Source organism: Choristoneura fumiferana, chromosome 21, assembly GCF_025370935.1.
Source record: "Choristoneura fumiferana chromosome 21, NRCan_CFum_1, whole genome shotgun sequence".
NCBI classification, from domain to species: domain Eukaryota; kingdom Metazoa; phylum Arthropoda; class Insecta; order Lepidoptera; family Tortricidae; genus Choristoneura; species Choristoneura fumiferana.
This window is the reverse complement of record NC_133492.1, coordinates 5411682-5434951: the sequence shown is the minus strand read 5'-3', so window position 1 is coordinate 5434951 and position 23270 is coordinate 5411682. Positions and strand designations below refer to the sequence as shown.

At 39.1% G+C, this 23270-nt stretch overlaps 2 protein-coding genes across 2 annotated transcripts; one reads left to right on the top strand and one right to left on the bottom strand.

The window, feature by feature from the left end:
- Positions 1-347: 347 nt before the first annotated feature.
- Positions 348-22662, top strand: Cbp80 (Nuclear cap-binding protein subunit 1). Its single transcript, XM_074104298.1, has 10 exons — positions 348-537; positions 623-1404; positions 1813-2231; positions 2681-2818; positions 4034-4137; positions 19128-19381; positions 19908-20151; positions 21649-21764; positions 21877-22065; positions 22425-22662. Exons 1-10 carry the CDS (start codon positions 492-494, stop codon positions 22536-22538), a joined length of 2406 nt encoding a protein of 801 aa, XP_073960399.1. The 5' UTR covers positions 348-491; the 3' UTR covers positions 22539-22662.
- Positions 4153-10739, bottom strand: LOC141439873 (uncharacterized). Its single transcript, XM_074104294.1, has 2 exons — positions 10633-10739; positions 4153-7710 (listed from the first exon to the last, which is right to left on the bottom strand). The coding sequence occupies exons 1-2, from the start codon at positions 10669-10671 to the stop codon at positions 4435-4437; spliced, it is 3315 nt and encodes a 1104-aa protein (XP_073960395.1). The 5' UTR covers positions 10672-10739; the 3' UTR covers positions 4153-4434.
- Positions 22663-23270: the final 608 nt, after the last annotated feature.

Sequence of the window (23270 nt, the reverse complement as noted above, 5' to 3'; positions counted from 1 at the left end):
CATTAAACCTTTATCGAGTATCGAGTTACTTTTAGCATTCTGTGTAACGAATTTCAGTCAAACTTTCGAGTATACCGTACGTCGATTCTACTAACCTAAAATATTGTAGATAGATGTCACTGAAAAGATCACAACGTTGATAATTACCGCATTTTATTTTCGAACGTATTGTAATTTTATAAAAGTCACATAATTGTATTCAGTCGTTACAAGTGTAGCGTCAGGCAAGTGCTTCAGTGCTTTGAGGCAACTTAAGTCAAGTCGCTGTCCAAATCCAGTAAAGAGTGACTATTAAGCTATACGTCTCACTAGTTACGAAATGCAGACTTCGTCTGCACTCGGGCTGTCACCAAAGAGTATATGTACCTATAGAGAAAAACTGTCACAAAATTTGACGTTGCAGTGCAAATCGTACATAATATTTATTTCTATTTTCTTAGTTTCTAAATAATCCTTTGAGCTTTTGTCTTGGCTAATTAATATCAGATATAATGAATCGCAGGAGAGGTCACGGAGAGGATGATGTAGACGGTTATGGTAAGTGTTTCTTTATCTTTTGAGGTTATAATTGTTTACGCTGCGACAAAAATTACAATGCTATTTTGTATTATTTTCTTTTCAGAACGCTTACACCGCAAAAGGCGCCGTGTATCGGAGAACCAAGAAATAGAAGATCGACTGGAGTCCCTTATTTTGAGAGTTGGCGAGAAAAGTAGCTCAAGTTTGGAAAGTAATTTAGAAGGTTTAGCTAGCGTTCTTGAAGCCGACCTGAACACTTTCCGTGTGAAAATCTTACGCATTTTAACAGAATGTGCTATCCGTATGCCCGAGAAATGCACTATCTACGCTACCCTCGTCGGTCTCCTAAATGCCAAGAACTATAACTTTGGTGGCGAATTTGTTGACTATATAGTTAAAACTTTTAAAGAAAACTTGAAGTCAGGCAAGTGGAACGCAGCTAGATACTGCCTCAGGTTCATATCTGACCTGGTCAACTGTCACGTGTTAGCTGCCTCGTCTTTATTGACATTGTTAGAGACCTTGGTTGACTGTGCTAACGAAGATGGAGTACCTCAAGTTAGGAGAGATTGGTTTGTTTTTGCGGTGTTATCAACTCTACCGTGGGTCGGCCGGGAGCTGTATGAGAAGAAAGAATCCCAATTGGATCACCTTCTCGTCACTATTGAAGTATTCTTGAATAAGCGCAGTAAGAAGCATTGGCCTGCATTAAAAGTATGGTCGGCAGATTCACCACATTTGCAAGAGGAGTACCTGGACTGCCTCTGGGCTCAGATCAAGAAGTTAAGACAGGATAACTGGTCCGAAAAACATATCCCACGCCCATATCTGGCTTTTGACTCCATTCTCTGTGAAGCTTTGCAGCACACATTGCCAGCTATTCAGGTACTTTGAGAATGTCCATTAAGTTAATCATAATTCCTACCAGTTATTCCACATCATTTTGTTAGTTAATCTTTCTTAATATTAATGACAATCAAGTCTTGTTTTTGTTGATTGATGCTTCACAAGTAAAATAAAATAACACTCGATACACTCATACTGAACTTGTAGGTGCAAAGAACACCAAGTGCAAGTGCAAGACATAGTCCTTTAACTGTGGCTCGAAAACCACTTCTATTGCAAGCATCATGAGTTGAGATAAAAGTGTAAGTGGATGCTCACAATACACCATCATATGAAAGTATTAGAACCCAAGGAGCTTTATTTAACTTACTCAATCACGTCCATTAAGAAGACTCAGTCATCAATATACATTTGACATCACTTTATACATTTTCCTTGTGATTTCAGCCACCACCTCACAACGACGGCGACTCGTACCCTATGCCGCGCGTAGTGTTCCGAATGTTTGACTACACAGACTGCCCTGACGGCCCAGTCCTTCCCGGAGCACACTCCATTGAACGCTTCCTAATAGAAGAACATCTCCACAATATCATTGAAGCATACCATTTGGAACGGAAAGAATGTGCAGCACAATTACTCTGTTTCCCTTACAAAGGGAAGATTCCATTGGAGTATTGTATTGTAGAAGTGGTTTTCGCTGAGTTGTTCAACCTGCCCCGTCCAAGATACTTGGAGATTTGTTACGGATCTATACTGATTGAGCTGTGTAAACTCCAGCCGTCAACTATGCCTCAAGTTCTAGCGCAGGCAACAGAGATCTTGTTTTTGAGGATTGATACAATGAATGTTGCCTGTTTTGATAGGTTTGTACTGTTTTTGTTATCCTTATTGGCATATGTCTTTTTGTTGTACTGTTTTTAATTCCATAAAGATTGCTGGAATAAGATTCCTCAAAAACTAATAACCTGATTAAAAAAAGGGCACTGATGTGCCAACAAAGATTTTCTTTAATAAATATTCCAATTGGATCAGGATAAATTCCCATTTCAACTGCTGGGATAAGAGACATTTGGTAAAAACGTTTATTATGCAATGTTCACAAAATCCACAATGTAATTTATGGGAAGTAGATTCTTTTAAAAACAGATGTGATAGTGCTCCTTGCTATCTGACGCCTAGAGCACCTGCTCCTCTTGTTCTACCCTAGGACAGGCGCTGATTTACAAGTGTGAAGTCTTGGGAAAAGGCTGGTCTCTATTAATTTAGGATATACAGAAAGAAAAAGAGTAATTTTATCCTTTTTTACTGTCAGATTCAGTAACTGGTTCTCGTACCACCTGAGCAACTTCCAGTTCCGCTGGTCGTGGGATGACTGGGAGGCTTGCACACAGCTGGACGCCGACCACCCCAAGCCGAGGTTCATCCGGGAAGTGCTGGCACGCTGCCTGAGGTGAGCTTTATTGCCTACTTTACTATGCCCTGGCCCTGTTGTTTTAAATGGCCAGGTTATTTTATTGTTTCCCCAAAGTGACCCAGCTCAATTTTTTTAATACTATTGCATACAGGGCTAATAAAAAAACACAATTCAATGTCCACTCAACATATTATAGTCTATGCCGAGAGTTAATAAGCAACAATGAAACCCTTAATAACATTTTGTTTTGTTATTGTTTGTGATTATTTGGTATTATTATTCTATGTGATTTGATCATTTTCATGTTCGAAATTAACAATGCATTGGTTTCAACTGTAATGCTGTAAACTTTCATTGAATATAAATAAATAAGTCTTGGTTTAGCGAAAGTCGCTCACTTATCGCAATTTTGCATTAATTGTAAAAAAAACGCAACCTGGTTTGAAGTTATAAATTAATATGGACCTCCGCAAAGTAACGCCTTATTGGCCTAGTGGTTAGAGAACCTGACTACGAAGCTTGAGGTCCTGGGTTCGATTCCCGTGTCGGGGCAGATATTTGTATGAAAAATATGAATGTTTGTTCTCGGATACATAATTAAATACATATTAAACACCCAAGACCAAACATTCGTATTTTTCACACAAATATCTGCCCCAACACGGGAATCGAACCCGGGACCTCAAGCTTCGTAGTCAGGTTCTCTAACCACTCCAGCCATCTGGTCGTCTAAAATATATATATCATTGTACTATGTCCTCGGTCCTCATTCCCCGGTCGCGTCTCCAAGCATTTAGGGGTAGCTTTCATTACGCTGCTTCTAAATGTTAGAATAACTTACCTCCTCCAGTAAGAAGTAGTGGGTCCCTGACAGACTTTCAAAGACTTACTTGGTGTGCAGAATGGGGAAGAATGTGGAAGATGATTTTCCTCTTTTCTTCTGACTGAGTTATTATTATGTGATGTCTTCATGTAAAAAATCACCAATGTATGTAAAAAAAAATGTGCATGTGTATTGATGGTATTTATTAGGGTTATGGTTTATGGGGGCGACTGAAAAACAGCGTCTGTTAGCCAAGGGACTTTGTTCTGCAAGGTGCAGGCATAAGCTGAGTCGCTTTCCCTTTTGATAGTTTGATTGTACTTATTATGTCCTATGTAGAATTTGTAAACAAACTATTAAATAAATTTCTTTTATTATTATTATTATGTATATTCCAAACTTCCACTTAAAAATATCTATCCTTCTAGGTTGTCGTACCACCAGAGACTGAAAGACATGATGCCGGAAGCTTTTGCCTCGTTTGTGCCACTCAAGCCCGAACCCATCTACAAATACTCTATGGAAGGCGCAGGTAAGAAAACAACGATTTAATTTAACAATTTACTTTCATATAAAAATAATTTATTTCATCTTATTCTAAACTAATCTAGAATGTTGAAATATTTACACATTGGTAACGCGAGCTATGGACAGGAGTGCGATTTGATTCAGTACTATGATTTTACAAATAAATGCTTTTGAATATTTTGTATCGTTATTACCTATTATTATCCTACGTACGCTTACAACTGTGATCTTTTTTTTGAGATCAGTGAGAGAGAGTTAAAGCTGCAATGAGTATTAAGAGGTTTTATAGAAGAAATTCAGTCTATTCCATGGCCATTAGTTCTAGTAAACTGTAAGGACGCTCCGGGTAGTCATCATATGCTTCTTCGTCATTGGAGTCCCGCGAAGCTACATGGTCGTCCTCGTTTTGGAATGGCGATTCGTGGTCGTCCGATATTGGTTCCTTCTCATCGTATTCATACGATTCTTCGAAATTCTCGTCTGGATGCTTATCTTTGCTCTCAAAAGCCTCGAAGAAATCTTCAATATCATCTTCCGCCTTCATGAACTGCTCCTGGTTAATACTTTCTTGTTCTTCTAATTGAGCCATTGATGCATTCTCTTTAGAGTCGTCTGGAGAGTCATCGAAAGTAAATCCTCCGAATATTTCTTGGAAAAAATCAGGAGTCGCAGTTGATTCAGTTGTTGTAGTGGATGTTGTTGTTGTAGAAGTGGAAGTCGTAGTTTCTGATTCTGCACTCACTGCTTCAGTTGTCTCTGGCTTGGTTTCTTCTTTAGTATTTAAAAGATTATTATGTTTCTTCTTCTTACACTTTGATTTGTTTTTTGGCGTCGTTGCAACGATTTCTTCCGTTACTTCAAATGATTCGTCATCGGATTCGGTGATTTCGTTTGTTTTATCACTAGGTGTTGTCATCGCTACCGTCGAGGGGACAAATTCTGAATTATCTCTAGACTCTTGCTCTTCTCCGCCCCCTTCATCTGAACTCACGTCAGACTCTTCCTCCTGGAAATAGTCTGGTGGCCCATTGGTAATATAAATGTTATTAGCTACTTCTTCGTACGCTGCTGTCGTTGTTGTTGTCTTTTCGGTCGTAGAATCTGGCTTAGGTGTTAGAGATTCTGTGGTGGACGTATGTTTGGATTTGTATGGACTGACGATATGGTCCTCACGTCCATCTTCGTCGTACTGCATATCAGTGTTTTTTGGCGTAGACGATGGGATGTTACCTTGGAATTTGGAGCCCTTTCTTCGCGGTGGGAAGTTTCCGGTCGGGGGTACAATTGTCCGTGGCTTATCTTCCTTCTTATCATCCTTACCAGAAGTGCTTCTGTATTTTAGAGTGGATTGTCTGTACCGATTCCGTTTTATGTGTTCACTTTGCGTGGGCGTGGGCTTTGTGATAGTGGTTGTTGTTGTAGGTTGAGTGGTCGTGGTCGTGGTTGTGGTTGTGGTTGTTGTGGGTAGAGGTGTTGTGGTCGTTAAGACGGGTGTGGTTGTTGGTTGTGTTGTTGTGGTTGTCGTGGACGTCGCGGTTACAGAAGTACTTGATATTAGTTCCGCCGTTACAGAGGCAGAGCTCGCTTGAGGAATCAGATCCTGCTTTCTTAGTTTTTGAGGAACCACAGTAGTGGAGGTTGTGGTTGTAATGCGTTTGTGTTTTTTAATTTTTTCTGGCTTCTTAAATTTCGGTGGCGGACGCGTACGTTTCTTGGGCTTGGGCGTAGTTGTAGGTGCTTCGGTGGTAGTTGTTGTTGTTATTCTTTTTTTATAGGGTGCAATCGTTGTCGTCGTACTCATTGGAGTTGTCGAAATCGTTGAGGTGGTGAGGGAAGTAGTCGTTTCGGATGGAGTAGTCTTCTCTTTATCAGCAGCCATTGGCGTCGTTTTTGCGAAGGCGCCCAATACGTTAGTCCATTCCGCGTCGCTGTCGTCGGCGCTGTGTGCGGTTATAATCTCGGGTGCGGGTGTCGTCACTTGTTGCGCTTTTATGTTCTCGTGTTTTTTCGGTGGTTTCTTATCGGTCGTATTGGATTTACGGAAATGATTGTTGCCGGTAGCAACCACAGCTTTCTCAGTCGTGTTGCTGTTCGCATAGTTCACAGTGATTGGCCTAAATGCAGAGTCAAATAATGGATCCGGTTCAGAGAACTGTATGTCTAGTACTTGCGGGCTGGGTCGGAAGTCTGTAGGCCGAGAGGGCTTGTGGTGTTTTGACGAATGGACCAGTCGAAGCGGTGGCATCGGTTTGAAAGGTTTCTTGTCCATGGTCACGAAAACGCCAGGTGGTGCGTTGTAAACAGGAGGCCTCACGTGGTCCGAGGCGTAACTGATTTTACCTGTCGTCGGCCTATGCTTGCTATAAGTCCTATGCGGAGTTACATGTTCAGGTTGTGGAGGTTGCGGAGTAGTTTCTTCTGTAATATTTGGTTTGAGCTTCGTTGTAGTTTCTATGGAAAAGTTCTTTTGCGGTAAAATCGGACTAGGCGGAGTCGGGAGCACCGGCGGTCGCTGTGTTTTGCCGTGCTTGTGCGGTGGCCTGTACCTGTGGTCCTGTACGTACGGATTGCTGACGACGCCGATGGCATCTATGTCCAAGTAGTGGTGTTGGACGTGCGGCTGTGGCGGGGGAGGGATCGGAGGGATGGGACGACTGTACTTGTAAGACATCGGCTTATTCCCATAAGGATTCAGTTTTTTCTGCTGGTGTTCACTCGGTGCTCCGACGTGTCCCACTTTAGAGTACTGCTGATACACCTGCGGGATGTACTGCTTCGGCTTGTATCGCGGATGAGGTAACTCCTCGTCATCATCCGTGAAGAGGGAACTGAACAGTCGGTCCAAGCTGTTGTGATGCTGCCGAGCTTGGTTCCGACCGGTCGGCGCTATGTTCTTGTGGAACCAGATCGCCCGTTCGTTGCGCGGCGTTTCTGCCTGAACTGGCGCCATTTGATAGTAGCGGTTCTCTTTCGGCGTTTCAATAACTTTTTCTGGAACGCTCTCGCGTACAGTGAAGGTCCTCGCCGGTTTCTCGTACGGCTTGGTTTTCTTCGGCGTGACCACGGAGAACGTCAACTCGTAATGATATTGCCCCGGGAACGTCTCCGCGTCCCGCTGTCTCTCCCGCTTGACGGACCACAGCGCTTTCACTCCATCCATGCAATCGTCGTCCGTGCATTTGTCCTTGAACTTGTCGTCCTCGGTGAACCTGAAGCTGTGATGCTCCTCCATCAATTTTCCCTTCGCCATTATGGCGACGTCGCCTAACATTACCGGTTCTTCGGTTTTAGTTCTTTTAAACGGCGCGCGTTTGACTTTGTCCCAGAGGTCGCGATCGTCGAATTCCGACTGTGGGTCCTCGTAGATGCCCTTTGCTATGAGTTGGTCTATCTTGTCCCTTACGAGCGTGAGGTAGACGCTGTGCCGTAAGGCATCCTCCCAGTAGCGAGCGGGGCCGGCGGGGGCTGCAAGCCGGCTCGCGTCGCGGGCGCTCCGCACTTCCCGCCACTCATTCAGCGGTATCGGTATAGGCTTGAAGTCATCATCCGAAGCGGCTCCTCCTCCATCCCTTCGTATCTGAAATTCATAAACGAACATTTGAAACACAAACTCTAATCAACAACTAATTGACTAGTCTATTATTAGAATGTGATTAGCTGTAAAGATATGTGAGCATTTCAGCGTGCGTTTGAAAGTAAAACGACGCTTGGCGGGAAAGTGCGGACACTGGCGTGTGGGATCGCGTGCCGCGCGCGCCGATCCACCGCTCGCCAATTTCCAATCGGTTGATTACAATAAAATTCTGTTTATTTGAACTGAAAATCGATGTTTATAATCTGATATTTTTAAACGAGCAATTATTGTATATATAATAATGATTTTGATGAAATTGTCTATATGAGGGTTTTCGGGGACGAACAATCGATCAATCTTCGTCTTAACTCTGGGAAAACACGTGATTTCGTGTTTAGTCGTGGCAAAGGTATTAAACTGAATTCTTAACTTTAAAACAACACTCTATTGAAAGTGTTGGAACGTTGTTTGCGCAAACATCTACATTAACAATGGAAATCTCGTCCGATAGACAATAATTGGGTGCAAAGTAGCGTATAAAGACTAGTTGCGAAACTCTCTCACAGGTTGTAAATTTGTTGAGAGTCATGAGTCAAGGTTAGCTTAATTAACAGGTTCATAGATCTACATTTTATTCGTAGGTAACACGTGATTAACTAGTGACCCCTTGCAGTTTTGGTTGCGAGTATGTTCCACGAATTTTCGTATTGCAATTGTGTTAGATTCATTGAACGTATTTCTTTTTCCACTGAACGTATTACGGCATAGATTATCTGTTGTATCGAGCTTATGATCTAGACCTACATGCGCATACACCGTGGCAATTTATCGTAATATTTTTATGTACAACTTCCATTCAATTTCTTATACGTTTTGCGCTCAAGGTGCGCATTTAAGACGCTCAACGGCAATAAAAATGGGTTCTTTAAGTACTTTATTTGTATATTTCTGCATCCGAATGTGGCCGAACCTGATCTTCTATGTAATAAATTCCTGTTTTTTATGCTGTCAGCGAGTCAACACGTAAACAGATGTGCAATATTGCACTTAGCGTCATCGCTGAGATGAGATTCGTCGTTCCACTTAGCTGGGAAAATAGCATTCTACAATACTCGAGCTAAGGTCATTGTCTATCACATGAGATTACCTAACCGAAATTGGGCTGTGGTTGAAATCAGCAATAGAATTAATTTTTTTGTAGTTACAAGCTTTTTTGATGAATGTATCTACTTATATATTGTCATCCAACTTACGTGTGTTCCAAATTTCAAGTTATCCCAACCACTGGAAGTGGGTCAAAATTAAGATTTGACCCAACAAACAAGGCAAGTCAAATAAAAGCTAAAAAAAAAACTTGGTAATATAAATGCTGGTTATTGATTTGGATACTATTGCATCAAAGATTTTAAATATGCCAATTGGAATTAGTGTTATGATACATAGAGCTAAGTAGGTAAAAAATAAACACAACTAAGTAAATGTTTATTATATTTATTTATTTCGGAAAGATCCATATTGTCTTAGTAACCATTAGTTCCACTAGGGTTAAAAATAAATACAGGGTGTTAATTAAATAACTGAAAACCTCAGACACCCCAAAAATATTTTTTCATTTTAAGTTAGTTAATTGCATTTATTTTCGAATACCTACCTTCATTATTTCATTATTTCACATTGTAATCTTCATTAAACTTGCATTAAAAGCACATTGGGATAAAAATAACCTATGTGTTATTACAGAGATCCAGTTGTGTGCACCAAATTTCATCGAAATCCGTCCGGCCACTTAGCGAAGCAAAAAAACAACCGCACGCACGCACATACAAACTTTCGTATTTATAATATAAGTACCAAGTATGTTCAGAGAAATCATCATTAATCATCACAATACAACAACATTTAAAAAATTAAAACTAACATTTGATATGTTTGTTACGGGATGAAGGCCGTGATTACTTTAATGAGTTTCCGATCATATCAAGAGTAAATAGCCGCGGTACAGTAAAAACTGTTAAAACTATCATCACAGAACATCTCACTAAAATACTACTCGACTAATATACTCAGTTTATGACGCCTTAACTATAAATAATTACTTTGCAATAACTTTTATTGAAGCCACTTGTCTTATAGGTAAATGAGGACGTACGTTCTAGCAGAGCTACGAGCATTAAACAACCTTAACTCGCATGAGCGTTGATCTAACTAGAAGTCGAAATGGTCACCATGGCCGAAATTGGTCGGATAATTTATTCATTATATTTTTATAAAGTAATACAATTGGCATTCACTTCAAGTCACATATGTACAAGCAATTTACAAAAGATTGTCATGGTAGCCCCGGTTAGATTAACTGCAAAACTTTTTTGCTTATCCTTAAATTGACACTGTGCAATAAAATTGGTTTATTTTGCTGTTGTATGGTCGACCAAGTAAAGTGCTCTACAGTTTTTAGACCGTTCTCATATCAGAAAAAAAAAACAATAAGGTGCCATGTTGACTTACCTATATATCCCCTTCCTAGCCCCCTTCCCTTGGCCACTTCATAACTTAAGAATAATTTTGATTAAAATTGTGTAGACAATTGTTATTGACTGTTAAAACTTTTCTAATGTAGGTACCTAACCTTAGCGCGCTAAATTACAACCAATAGAATTAGATACCTACATGAAAATGAATGTTTTTTTTGGAAACTAATGACATTCACGAGGTAATTTTTGGGAATACCCACGGATTTTTTACGAAGCCTAACAGTTTACGCGTGCGAAGCCGCGGGAAAATGCTAGTAAATGATAATAGTCTGCAATGTTAGGGTGGTAAAGGAATTCCTTCGACTACACGTAAAGCCAGCCCTCTACTAATCAACTAAACTAAACAGAATCATGCTGATACTATTCCTAACACAATAAACAAGACAATACTCACAAGCAAAACTAACAAAACACGTATGACCCCGGACCGCATCTTTGATCACTGATTCACGCACATAGATCGATAGATCATGGATCGTAAGTTACGCGTGCGCCGCGGGCGCGCCGGGCTTCGGTTACTGACGGCGGGCCGAGCGCGCAGCCCCACTCGCGGCGGCATACGGAAACTCGCCCGCTGAAACTATTGGAAATTGAATCGATTTGTGTTATGTTGATCTGAAAATTGTATTAGGTATAAGTTATGGGTGGACATTCTTGAAAATAAAATGAAAAATTTTATTTGGGTATTTTACATGGTTAAAACAGACGAGGTTGGAGCCTCCTATTAAGCAAAAAGTATGTGTCAGGAGACACCGCTCCTCCATAACAATAAACTACTTAACTATAGTAAGGTTAGTCTAGATCCCGTCTGACAAGGTTCTAGCTTTGAAAAAAAATCAGCTCTATCGGCGACTATCGTGTGCCTTTGTTTTATCCTTCAGAATTTTAACGTACGTATCTTCAATTCAAAGCTACTAGAACCTAATAGGTAGAGGCTAAACGTTTCACAGTCCATAGTGAACATTTGAGGATAATGTTAGTTTACTTAAGTTTGTGAACGAAAATCAAATTAAATATTACATTCATAAGTGCTTGTTATGTCCTTAATGGAACAAATATATTTTAGACTTCTCATGCTCGTAAAGTTCGTGTTTATGCTGGATCTAGGCGACATAAAATGACTTTTTATGCTATTCTAGTGCATAAAGTAAACTCTTCTTCTAAGACCAAGGCAATCAGGTGTAAACTGTTGGAACTTTTTGGTGTTTTGTAAACCTAGTTATAAAGCTTTTTTTCTTCCACAAACAAAGAAGTTTCTACATATTATTTTAAAAATCAATCAAAATAGATCAATAAAACTAAAAAATTATAAATATAATAGTAATGCGTGAACAACAAAAGGTACATAGTAAGTCAACAATTATCTCCACTGTTGCTATTTCATTTCCTCGCCTTCGAAGTGAAAAGCAGTGTAAAACTCGAGCATTAAACCCATTTTCCCCTCGACGTGTCTATCCATCCTCGCCGTACCGCTATATGAACGTCTTTGGTATAAAATGACTCGTTTTATGCTTTTGTTGTACAATCTACTATTGAATTTGAACAAGTTAAAAATACTCCGCAATTATGTAGGTATGTATGTATTATTTTTTATACTTTTTAGCAGCCATATCCTTAAGCAGCTAGAACGAGTTCCTAATTAGAGAGTCGTGAAATACCTATTTTACTTTTTGTTTCATGAGTCGCGGTACAATTTTTCCCAGGGTACTGAAATTTTCTACGCAAAAAGAACAATGACTCGATAATGGTCACTCATTCATTGACAGAATATATTTACGTTATTAAATCACTAAAAATATTGCACACGCCGAAGTTTTTAAGACATAAACATTGGGCATACAGAGTGTTTGGAAACAGGATCGACAAACGGAAATAGAAAATAGTTAAGGCCAAATGGAACAAACTTGTTATAGTGATTGATCTCTATGCTAAAATTTATGTAAGTACCTATTTTTTTAACAACCCAAAATTTGGCCTTCATAAACTTTCGTAGTTTCATTCCTAAACAATTTATAACGTTATTTTTTTCTCCTCGTAGGTCGTAGATACCTAAGACCCACCCACGTCAAATTTCGATTATTAGAATTTGAAACTTATTATTTAAGAACGTTGAGGCATACGAGGTTAAATAACTCACTGTTTGTGTTTGTTATATTTTCAGATAAACACAATATTTGAAAATCAAATGATGAAAGTTTACAAACAAAATTTAGGGGTCATTATTGCAAATAATGTATACATATTACAATTGTCTATTTCCTATTTCGATTTCTCGAACCTGCTGCCAAACACCCTGTACAACCCATGTTTGATATGAAAATGAAAATGTGTTTATTTAAAAATATACAGTGGTTGACAAGAATTACCAGGGGTCCCCGCACTAGGCTACGCCTGTAACGCGGGGAACCTGTTAAAATTATTATATAAAATTATTAATTCTGGTTATAACTGGCTTAACTAGGATACAAAACCTTCGTTTAGCTATAAAACTTACTTAAAACTTTACTTATATTCGTGGAACTCTATTCGTGGTTATTCCTCTATTACATTGCCCCCAGAAGTAAGGTGATTTCCTTGAGTTAGTTAGTTAGTAATAAAATAACGAAATTAATAAGACATGAAACTGTTTTTATTTCCTTATCCTTGTTAATGTATGCAGTACACAAATTTCCTAATAGAGGAGTCTAACAAAACTGGTGTCATATTTTCTTTTCGCACCTGTCAGAAATTTTGGGTTCTTTCCACTTCTAATGAACAACTGCCGATTTTGGATTAAGAATTGGTAGTATTTTTGTTTTTTTGGAGAAATATCAGGAATTTTCCTAATAAGTACTGAGATAAAAATTAAATAATTTTAAATCTCGAAAACGTACTTTCTGTCTGACCTTTTTCCTGAATTTAGACTATATTCGGCCAAGTGCGATTTACATTCGTGCACTGAGCTTTCTTTCTGTATTATTTGATAGTATGAAAAAAAATGTGTTTTTTGAGTTGTAGCTGCTTTGTAGTTCGAGATTCTCCGACTAATTTAAAAAATATATCATTGTATAAAAGTTACCTTTTTTTTGGGAATAAAGTAGGTATTTCAGCAAGTGGTTGAGTTAGTTTGATTGAACATCCCTTCCCTATACATGTCATACAATTTTTTTTAGACGTGATTGACAAATTAATGTTTTCTTACATTGATAGTTGTTTAAAGTGTACCGCATCAAAGCGTGACTTTATTTGTCATCAAAAATTCCGATGAAAAATCTTTCAACGATTCATTGTACAACACCTTGTATAATATTAAAATCAAGGAGTGAAAATAAAGCTCTGAAGCAATAAGGCCGCCTATTGCTTACCTCAGAATGTCTCTGTGTATATACCTGTGTTTTCTGTACCGCTTGCTATGTGCTGGTGTGTAATAAAGAGTTATTGTATTGTAACCCTTAGATGTTAATTATGTACGTAAAACGCTACCAATGCCGTTGATAAAAATAACTAATTGACACTCGTGTGCTTGTTTAGTTTTACAACTTTTTTGTTTAATTTAGTATTGTAGATTGGCAAAGTTGTCGCACGGTCGTACTCGTATCTGCAAAATGAACAATACTAATTTATTATTTGGCCGAGTCGCAGTTAATCTCACGGAATGAGAACTCTGTTGTTTAATTACTCGTTCGCGACTTTATTAACTTCATATTACCCGATGATTTAGTGTACCAGATATGCTTTTAAATTATAATTTATCGCATTTCATGTTTTTAATACTTTTTCTCAAAAATGACCGTAAAAGTTGACATTATTCTTTACATATCAGAAGGTGAAGTGCATAGTTTATGGTCAGCGAAAAATTAAAAAGTTAAAAAGATTGCAGGCGCGCTAGCTCGACAATAATGAATTAGCGCGCCTGCAATCAGTCACTTTTTTTTAAAGTTAAAAATGCCATGGAAATGTTGGCACAAGTCGTAACAGCCAAGTGTAATGGCCGGTATCAGATATTTTGTTGGAACTCCGGACTTTTTCTATTGGGTCTGAAATAGCTTGTGGTGTTGGAAAAGTACACCTGCAGTTTATTTTTAATGAAAAAAGGCGGGAAAGCATAAGAAAAATATTGGAATAAAATTAAATTTTATAATATATTTTGAGAAAGTTATATTATTAATTATATTTCAGAATTATTCACCATTTTTGAGAAAAGCTTTATATTAGTCTCGGCTGGAATAGCAATTGCTGGCTTCGTATTAGTTAAACGCAGCAAAAGGTTGGCAGCCTGCCATAAGAACCCTTTGCTACGGATTGTCACATTCAAATGACGTAAACCAAGATGATAGTTAATGGACTCTCTACTTCCCGACTGGCCTAGCCCACTAAACGGCCAGTTACTCGACCATCCTTCCTTATGTTGTACCCTGTAAGCGTAAACGACTGGCAATTTAAAATAATGGCCGACTATCGCTGTCCACATCGCAGACAATATCTTAGGAAACTGCGTTGACAACTTTGTTTGGAACAAAATTGTTGCATTTTGCTTCCTGTGTCAACGAACGGCTTGTTGCAATGGCTAATCGACAATCGAGATTTGTCGGTTTTATTGTGATTAAGTCAAATATGCACCGTTTCGAAATCGTTACAAATTTAAATTGCACTAAGTTTGAATTCGAAGTTATAAGTGTGCTGGCGATAGCTTCGCGCGCGATTTATGACACGGGAACAAAAATAATACATGTGATAAGTGTGATGAGGAGTGGGGAGGGGAGGGTCTTAGAATGATCTAATTTAATAGAGATGGTTCCTAAGGTTAATTAAATATCCCTAAAATATTTCTAAATATTCCTATCCTATCTTATATATTCTGTGTAGATTCCTCATAATAGCGATATAGTTTTTTCTTGTAAGTATGTATACCTACTTAGGAAATTACAATTTTATCTCTAATTTTAAGTCAACTTAAAGTACAGATGCAGTGAAGAAGGTTTTGCTATCGTATTTTGTCGGAAAAGTTCGTAACTTGCTTCGTTGCTTGCTTGCTTGGTTTTACAGGTGGTAGGACCTTGTGCAAGGTCCGCCCGGATTGCTACCACCATCTTGCTCGCTAATCCTGCCGTGAAGCAGCAGTGCTTGCACTGTTGTGTTTCAGCGTGGAGAGTAAGACAGCCGGTGAAATTACTGGCACTTGAGGTATCCCATCTTAGGCCTCTAGGTTGGCAACGCCCCCAGGGGCATTGCAGATGTTTAAGGGCGGTGGTGATCTCTTACCATCAGGAGACCCACTTGCTCGTTTGCCAACCAGTCGAATAAAAAAAAAAAACTTGCTTTCTGAACTCGCCTACGTTTACTGAAGCTAATTGAGAAAACAACAATACGAACTTATCCGACAAAATACGATCGTCATCATCATCATGTCAGCAGAAAGACGTCCACTGCTGGCCATAGGCCTCCCCCAAGGCCCTCCACTCAGACTGGTCTTGTGCTTTCCGCATCCAACGCGATCCCGCGATCTTATAACCAGGTCGTCGCTCCATCTTGTTGGAGGCCTACCGACAGCGCGTCTCCCGGTCCGCGAACGCCATTCGAGAACCTTCTGCCCATCGGCCATCAGTCCTGCGCAGCCTTCAGTTTCGCAATTCTTCGGGCTATGTCGGTAACCTTAGTTCTACTGCGGATATCATCATTTCTGATTCTATCCCGCAGAGAAACCCCGAGCATTAGACCTCTCCATAGCCCTTGCACAGACAAAGTACGATGGAAAAACATTATTCACTAGATCGTAAATATTGATGTTTTATGTGTAAAATTGAAGCAGTTATGTTTATCAATGTTGCTGAATTTCTTTTGTGCGCAAAAATTCGTAACTTCAGGCTTGAAGTATGTAGCGGCGGCCACGCGACGCGGGCGCGGGCCGAGTGAAACCCGTCGCGTGCGCACTTTCCATCTCAGCTTTTCGCCGTTTTTGCATTCGGAGTTCCTTGCGCATTTTTGTTTTAGTCGTGTTGTTTGACTTGTTTGAGTTGTGGACCCCTTTGTTCATAATCCTCATAAATAGAAATATATTTTAACTAAACTTTAATTACCTTGCGCGCGTAAACTATTAGATTCAGCAATTGAATCGAAAGTCCGGGATTTTACTTAATTCACACGGGAATTTCCAAAAATGATATCGTACTTTGTATTCGTTGATGTTTCAATAAAAAATAATTGTGGCAAATATGACTTTAAATTCAGCTGGTAAAATTTCGAGATTTTATCCTGATGCCGTGTGATTATCGAAATAAAAATCTATGTGTTATTCCAGACGTCCAACTATTTACATACCAAATTTCATCCAAATCCGTCGAGCCGTTGAACGTGAAGGAGTAACAAACACACACGCACGTAAGCACGTACAATCGCGTACTCACGCGCATACACACAGACACATCGAGGAGTCCATGCCATCCATCTAACGTTCTGTGCTCTTATTTAGGCTTTTAAAGTGAATGATGCAGGTGATACGAGTAGAAACAACTGTATTCTTATGTCGATCAGTATGCTGGTAATTATGGTCACGATCTTTAATTTGTGATCCACTTTGTAGGAAAATCCTTTCAATTATCTCATATATATGATCCCAAACGCCAGTAAAAATTTGTACTAACTGCGGAACCCTTCCGCTTTAAATAGTTTACAGCTGAAAATGTTTACTTTACTTTTATGTCACACGCGGAACGTAACATTCACAACTACGACATTTATCAAGACAAACAATTTTTAACTGAAAACCAACAGTGATTGGACTCCATATTGTCAAGTTGCCGATGATGGATGAGTAATGTATTCGTGAATATTCGAATGTATGAGTGCATGTATGACAGCCGTGGGACGTTATGCGTGGTCAGTAGTAATTTATCCGCTTTCCTTAATGAAATCATAATGTCGTTAGCTTTCATCGTGTATTATTTAATATAGCTATATGTGCCTGGTTTATTTATGTACTCGCCGCCATATAGCTGGGAACAAAATATCTTTTTCACTTCTCATGCTTGTAAAGTTCGTGTTTATGCTGTATCTAGGCGACATAAAATGACTTTTTATGCTCTAGTGCATAAAATAAAATCTTCGTCTAATACCAACTCCAGACCAAGGTAATCAGGTGTCAACAGCCACAAACAAAAAAGTTTCTATATATTTTTTAAATATTTTTTAATTTATATAAAACTAAAAATCAATCAAATCAATCATAATAAATCAGTAAAATTAAAATAATGGATAAGTTCGCCTTTGTACATATATTCATTGTTTGTCATCTGTGCTTGTTTACTTATTTTGTACAATAAAGAGTTTACATACATACATACATAATGCATAAAAAATATAAGGTACATAGAAAGTGAATCATTGTTTCCACTGTTGCTATTTCATTTCCTCGCCATCGAAGTGAAAAGCAGAGTGTAAAACTCGAGCATTAAACCCATTTTCCCCTCGACGTGTCTATCCACCCTCGCCGTACCGGCTCGGGTGGCTATATGAACGCCTCGGGTAAAATGGCTCGTTTTATGCTTTCGTTGTACAATCTACTATTAATGAATTTTTAATTTACTGATGGTGCGCTATATACATGGACCTATACATTAATGTTGTTGCGTATATAACAAATAGGTTTTTTTTACATAATAGATGCACGAATTAAAATGGGGAGATGGGATTTATTAATAAAAATAATTTATTTAAATGAACAGAGTAACGTCTAAAATGATGACTAATACAATATTGAGTTATTCTAATTTGCTATTAATATTTATGACAAAATATTGCGGAGTAATCATTGACGTCATGATATAATTTGGGGTAGCGCAGACAAATGAGAACTGTAGTGGCTGTTCAACCTTAACTCACGCGTTGGCAATCCTCGTGGATGTAGCTTTAGTATCTGTATTTTTGGTCTGGTGCTGTATGCAGCGATATCTCCTATAAACGAGCCTACTCATTTCTCAAAGTACCGGCAACGCATCCGTAACTCTTATGTCATGGATGTACTGTACATGGGCGGTGGATTGCTTTCCATCAGGTGACCTACCTGCTCGTTTACCCCTATGATATAAAATATCCCACTAATATTATAAATTAGAAAGTTTGTAAGTCTGTATGTTTGTTTGTTGGTTACATTTTCACGTCTTTCCGCTAAATTGATTAGATAAATTCGGTGTACAGATAGCTTGAGTCCCGGGAAAGGATATAGCATAGTTTTAATCCCGGAAAATTGCGTAGTTACCACAGGATAGCGGTAAACGAATTCTGCGCGGACGAAGTCGTGGGCAACAGAGCTAGATAAATGCTACATAAGTAAATGAAGTTCTCGCAAACATTTACTTGTTTAAATATCGTTTTTTTTTCTTTCAGTTGATCTAGCTCTCAGTATAAACCACGGCTTGTTCCCACTGCGTTGCTCAAGCCATTGTGCGCTTACTTATCTTATCGCGCATCTACATTAATTAGACGAAGTATTGCGTTAGGTTATGTCTCATTGGACGTCTTAATATTTTTAATGCGTGGAGTGCTGTTATGATTGCTTTTGGGTTGAAACATTATGCGTTTTCGTTGAAATTTTCGTGAGAGCGAGAGATGGATTGTTTGGTTAGTAGTGACCGACGGCGATGTAAGGACAAACTTGAATAAGAGCCGTATTGCTTACTGTTTATTCTGTAAGTAGGCTGCAAAGAGCTCTTATTCATTTCACTTTTTTTTAAATTATCATCACTCGAAAATACCATCATCGCCAAGAAGGGTCCAGCAATTCAAATTCAACTACAAGTTTAATTTTAACTGTTATGGTTGATTATTTTAACCCATCTGTCCCTTGTGTCCTTTTCCAGGAAAAAAACCTTGATCCGACCTTGCATATCATTAACAATAGTACACCTTTTGCAGCTTCCCTGCCCGGTACAGAGGCAGCACACCAGCTGGTGGTCTGCGTCCGCAACAAGTGCACCCCCGAGGAGGCCCTGAACGTGCTCCGGGAGCTGCCCAACCCGTTGCGGGAGGGCGACCAGCCCTCCGCCGCCCAGGCGGCGCCGCACAACCCTCTCAAGATAGACGTATTCGTGCAAACCCTGTTGAATCTTGGCAGCAAGAGTATCTCGCATAGTTTCGCTGCTATATCCAAGTTTCATTATGTTTTTAAGGTAAGTTGGGAAAATGTTTGGTTGCTAAAGTAGAACGTTGAGTTTTAACGTATGGGAAGAAAAGGCGGGGTTTGGGGTGCAGAAGGGTTAGGTACAGGAGGGTTTGATTTTGAAACAACGGGAATAACTTCATTGGGCTGGCATACCTACTCATAATAAAAGGTTGCCATTTATTTTAACGATTTTTTTCTTATACCCGTCTTCCTTGTTTATTTGATTTGATCTAGATAATATTTTGTGAAGATTTTTTTAAATATTTGTTTCTATATTTTTTTGATCGAGAGCTAATCACGTCTACACCCTTCATCATAACTTATCCCAAAAAAGATTGTATTAATTATTTTTTATTTTTATAAAAGCTTATTTATATATATTTTTTACTAGGCATACCTACTTAGTAACGACTATTTCTATATTATTAAATTGGTATGTTGCTAAAAAAAAAATTCTTCCCCATTTTGAATCTAATATTGAATTAAGACCACAAGATCTCAACAAAAGCCAATCAAAAACCTTCCTATTCTAGATCCTAGCAGAATCCGAGGAAGCCCAGATTTGCATCCTCCGCAACGTCTGGGAGCTCTGGCAGCGGCACCCTCAAATGGTCTCCGTGCTCGTGGACAAAATGCTCAAGACACAGATAGTGGAGTGCAGCGCCGTCGCCACGTGGTTGTTCTCCAAGGAGATGGCTCCATATTTCACCAGCTCTCATCTCTGGGAGATCCTGCATCTCACTATTGATAAGATGAACAAGCACGTCTCCAAGCTGAGTGAGTATACTTCTTGATCAATCAATATCAATATATTTTATTTAATTAAATAAGGGTCTAAATATAGGTGTTACATAATGTCTTAAACTTTCGTGATTTTCACTCATAGTCAAAATACCACGCACAGGACTTATCACGCTAACACACACGAGTAATATTTACCTCGACTCGCGCTGCTAGGCAGACTTGACACCCCACACTTCAGTCTACTCGTGACCACGGCCACAGTAATGTTGCCGAAACGTCGAGGTAAATATTACTCGTGTGTGTTAGCGTGATAAGTCCTGTGCGTGGTATTTTGACTATAGGTGTTACATTTCAGTCGGCAGTTCATTTCCTTATTTCACCAAATCATGGAGTACAAATATTTCATTTATTAATTACAAGCAATATAAAAAATAATTTAGAAAAATATGTGTCCGAGGCATGCCAATCAAGTGTCAATAAAGCATATAAAATTTTCAAATAAATAATTTAAAATAATGGATGTACAAATTAGTAATAAACATTTCATCTCTTTTTTACACTGAATACAAAACAAATCCATGTCCGAGGCATAGCACTCTAATTAAATATCAAGAAGCTATATATTATTTTAAAATATTATCTAATGTCACAACAAATAGTTTAAAATAATCGATAAAAATAACAATAGTAAATTATCAATAAATAAAAATAGCTAATTAACAATTCGTCCTAAACTCATCAACAGAGTAGTAGCTGTTTTCTACCAAGTGGTTAAATATTTTTTTCTTAAATATTGGACGGACCCATCTCTTTCTCTCTTCATTTTCATTCTCTTTCTTCTACCCGAGGTCGTACTGACTAACGCGCTGACGTTTGCGATCGCATTCACCATCTCTTTCTACTGTCGTCTTATACTGTGTGGCAGAGAGAAGTGGTGAAATCGATTGTGATTCCGAGTGCGATAGAAAATAAGGCTTCTGATGTGAGAGCGGGCAGCAGCCGCTCTATTCTGAACTACGAACTTTGTACTCCAGCACTGCGGTATGGAAGGCAAAGGGAACCTCCGCACTAGAAAGATCCACCTAGCAAGTCGTTATGAAGGTTACGCTACTAATCCTCATGCGACGTCCACAACTGCTTTTTCGAGAGTGTAGCGACTTGGAAGAGAGATTGACTGCCGCAGAGCTCAAAGGGAGGGTTATGTTTTACACCGTCATGACCCGATCAAAGGGTGGAAAACTCCATACTTATCCCGTAGTTATTCGTCAAAATCTTCCTTATTTCTTATTGTCATCATAAAGGGAATCTCTGCAAAATACAGCTTTCTAGGTTCAGGGATTTTGGCTGGACGTCATGAGTCAGTCACTATAATGTTTCTAACTGTTAATTTATCATAATCTAACTTGGAAAAGGATAAAGGTGTTCCCGTAGAAAATTATACTGCTGACTAGGGACGCTATGGCACTGGTTTCAATAAATAGATCCCAATAAATAATTTGTTAATTTATGGTTATTTACATGTTTCGTAAGGTCGCGAACTCCAAGAGGCCAGGGAAGCGTTAGCTCGAGCTGATTCGTCCAGTTCCGACTCCGAAGACGAAGGAACCAGCAAAAAGAAGAAGGACCAAGATAAGCCTACTGAAGAGGTAATAATATCGTACATTTTTTATTTGGGGTTAATAATTTTTGAACTTAAACTTTTTTTTGACAAAATACCACCTTTGAGGAAGTTGTTTGAAGTAGATTTGTTGTCGTCAGGCGGTGGAGCGCATGGAGGAGCGACTGGAGGCAGCCCACATGGACCAGAAGCGGCTGTTCCTGATCGTGTTCCAGCGCTTCATCATGATCCTGTCGGAGCACCTGGTGCGCTGCGACACGGACGCGCGCGACCCTGCCACCGGCTGGTACCGGAGCACCGTCGGACGGCTGCGGCAGGTCTTCCTTGCGGTCAGTACTGCCAGCTACGTCGGGTGACACTATTTACCGGCCCGGATAATACCGACCCAATTTTCCGTGTATACGCCCATACCAACTGCTATTTTTTAATAACAAAGTGCTATTTTTTTAAATAGGCAAGTCCGCCCCCTTCCACGAGTTAAACTGTAACTAGTAATAGTCGATCAAAACTTAATATTGAATATTTTCCATTCCACCTGGATATTTCGCATGGAAATCCTACACAGCGCGTGGCCCAACACGCACTTGGTCGATTTTTTTTAACACGCGATGTTGAAAATCAGTGACTTGGTGTTGAAAAAAAATAGAAATATCGACTTCATAATTTGACTTTAGCTTTCTATTTACAGCATCACGAACAAGTGCAGAAGTACAGCAGCACGCTGGAGACGCTGCTCTTTACCCAGGACTTGGACCCTCACATCCTGGACGTGTTCCACCAGTTCGTGGCACTAACAGCCTAAACTACCGCCCATCATTTACGGTGACAAATTAAGTTTTTATTGGTTCACGGTCGTCTGCCCACTTTCCACTTATATTATAAATACGAAACTTTGTAAGTCTTTTTTTTTTTTTTTATTCGACTGGATGGCACGTCTCTGCAAACCAGCTTGCCAACGATTAAGATGAACCTTCCAGATATACCTCCACGAGTGCAAGGCTTCACGGCAGGAAGCGAGTTGCACGGATAGTCTGTTTACCTCGCTAAATGAATCTTAAGATTTCGGTATACAGATCGGGGAAGAGTTTTTATCGCTGAAAATGGCTTAGTTCCCGCGGGATAGTGATAAACGAATTCTACGCGGACGGAGTCGCGGGCAACAGTTATTTAAGTATATTTGTTACGGGATTTAGCTCGTGATTTTATTACTTTTAATGAAGAAGTTCCTATGTTCATTAAAGCTTATAAAAGGAACACTCAAGGACAAAAATATAAAAAAAAAATTAGCCACCATGGAACCTTTTCAAAGGAAATTCATTACGATTTTCATTGTTAATTAATGCGATGTCACTACTATGATGTGTACTATGAAATGGTTCCATGGCTCATGAATTGAAGTCCGTAGAATTATAATATGCGATCATTGTGGGTATTTTTTTTATTATGAAGCGATTAACCGTGGAACGGTTAGTTTAGTGAAAGAGAAATAGTTACTAACGTCACATATTTCGAGAGTGTAAAAAAGGCAATTTTT

What these genes read in the sequence shown, in the direction of transcription:
- Cbp80 (XM_074104298.1), top strand. Translation starts at nt 492, where the DNA reads ATGAATCGCAGGAGAGGTCACGGAGAGGATGATGTAGACGGTTATG. An exon ending in AATGTTGCCTGTTTTGATAG is followed by an intron (nt 2,232 to 2,680) that starts GTTTGTACTGTT and finishes TTTTACTGTCAG; the next exon opens with ATTCAGTAACTGGTTCTCGT. An exon ending in CAAGCACGTCTCCAAGCTGA is followed by an intron (nt 20,152 to 21,648) that starts GTGAGTATACTT and finishes ATGTTTCGTAAG; the next exon opens with GTCGCGAACTCCAAGAGGCC.
- LOC141439873 (XM_074104294.1), bottom strand. Translation starts at nt 10,671, where the DNA reads ATGCGGTCCGGGGTCATACGTGTTTTGTTAGTTTTGCTT. An exon ending in GTGTTTTGTTAGTTTTGCTT is followed by an intron (nt 7,711 to 10,632) that starts GTGAGTATTGTC and finishes TATGAATTTCAG; the next exon opens with ATACGAAGGGATGGAGGAGG.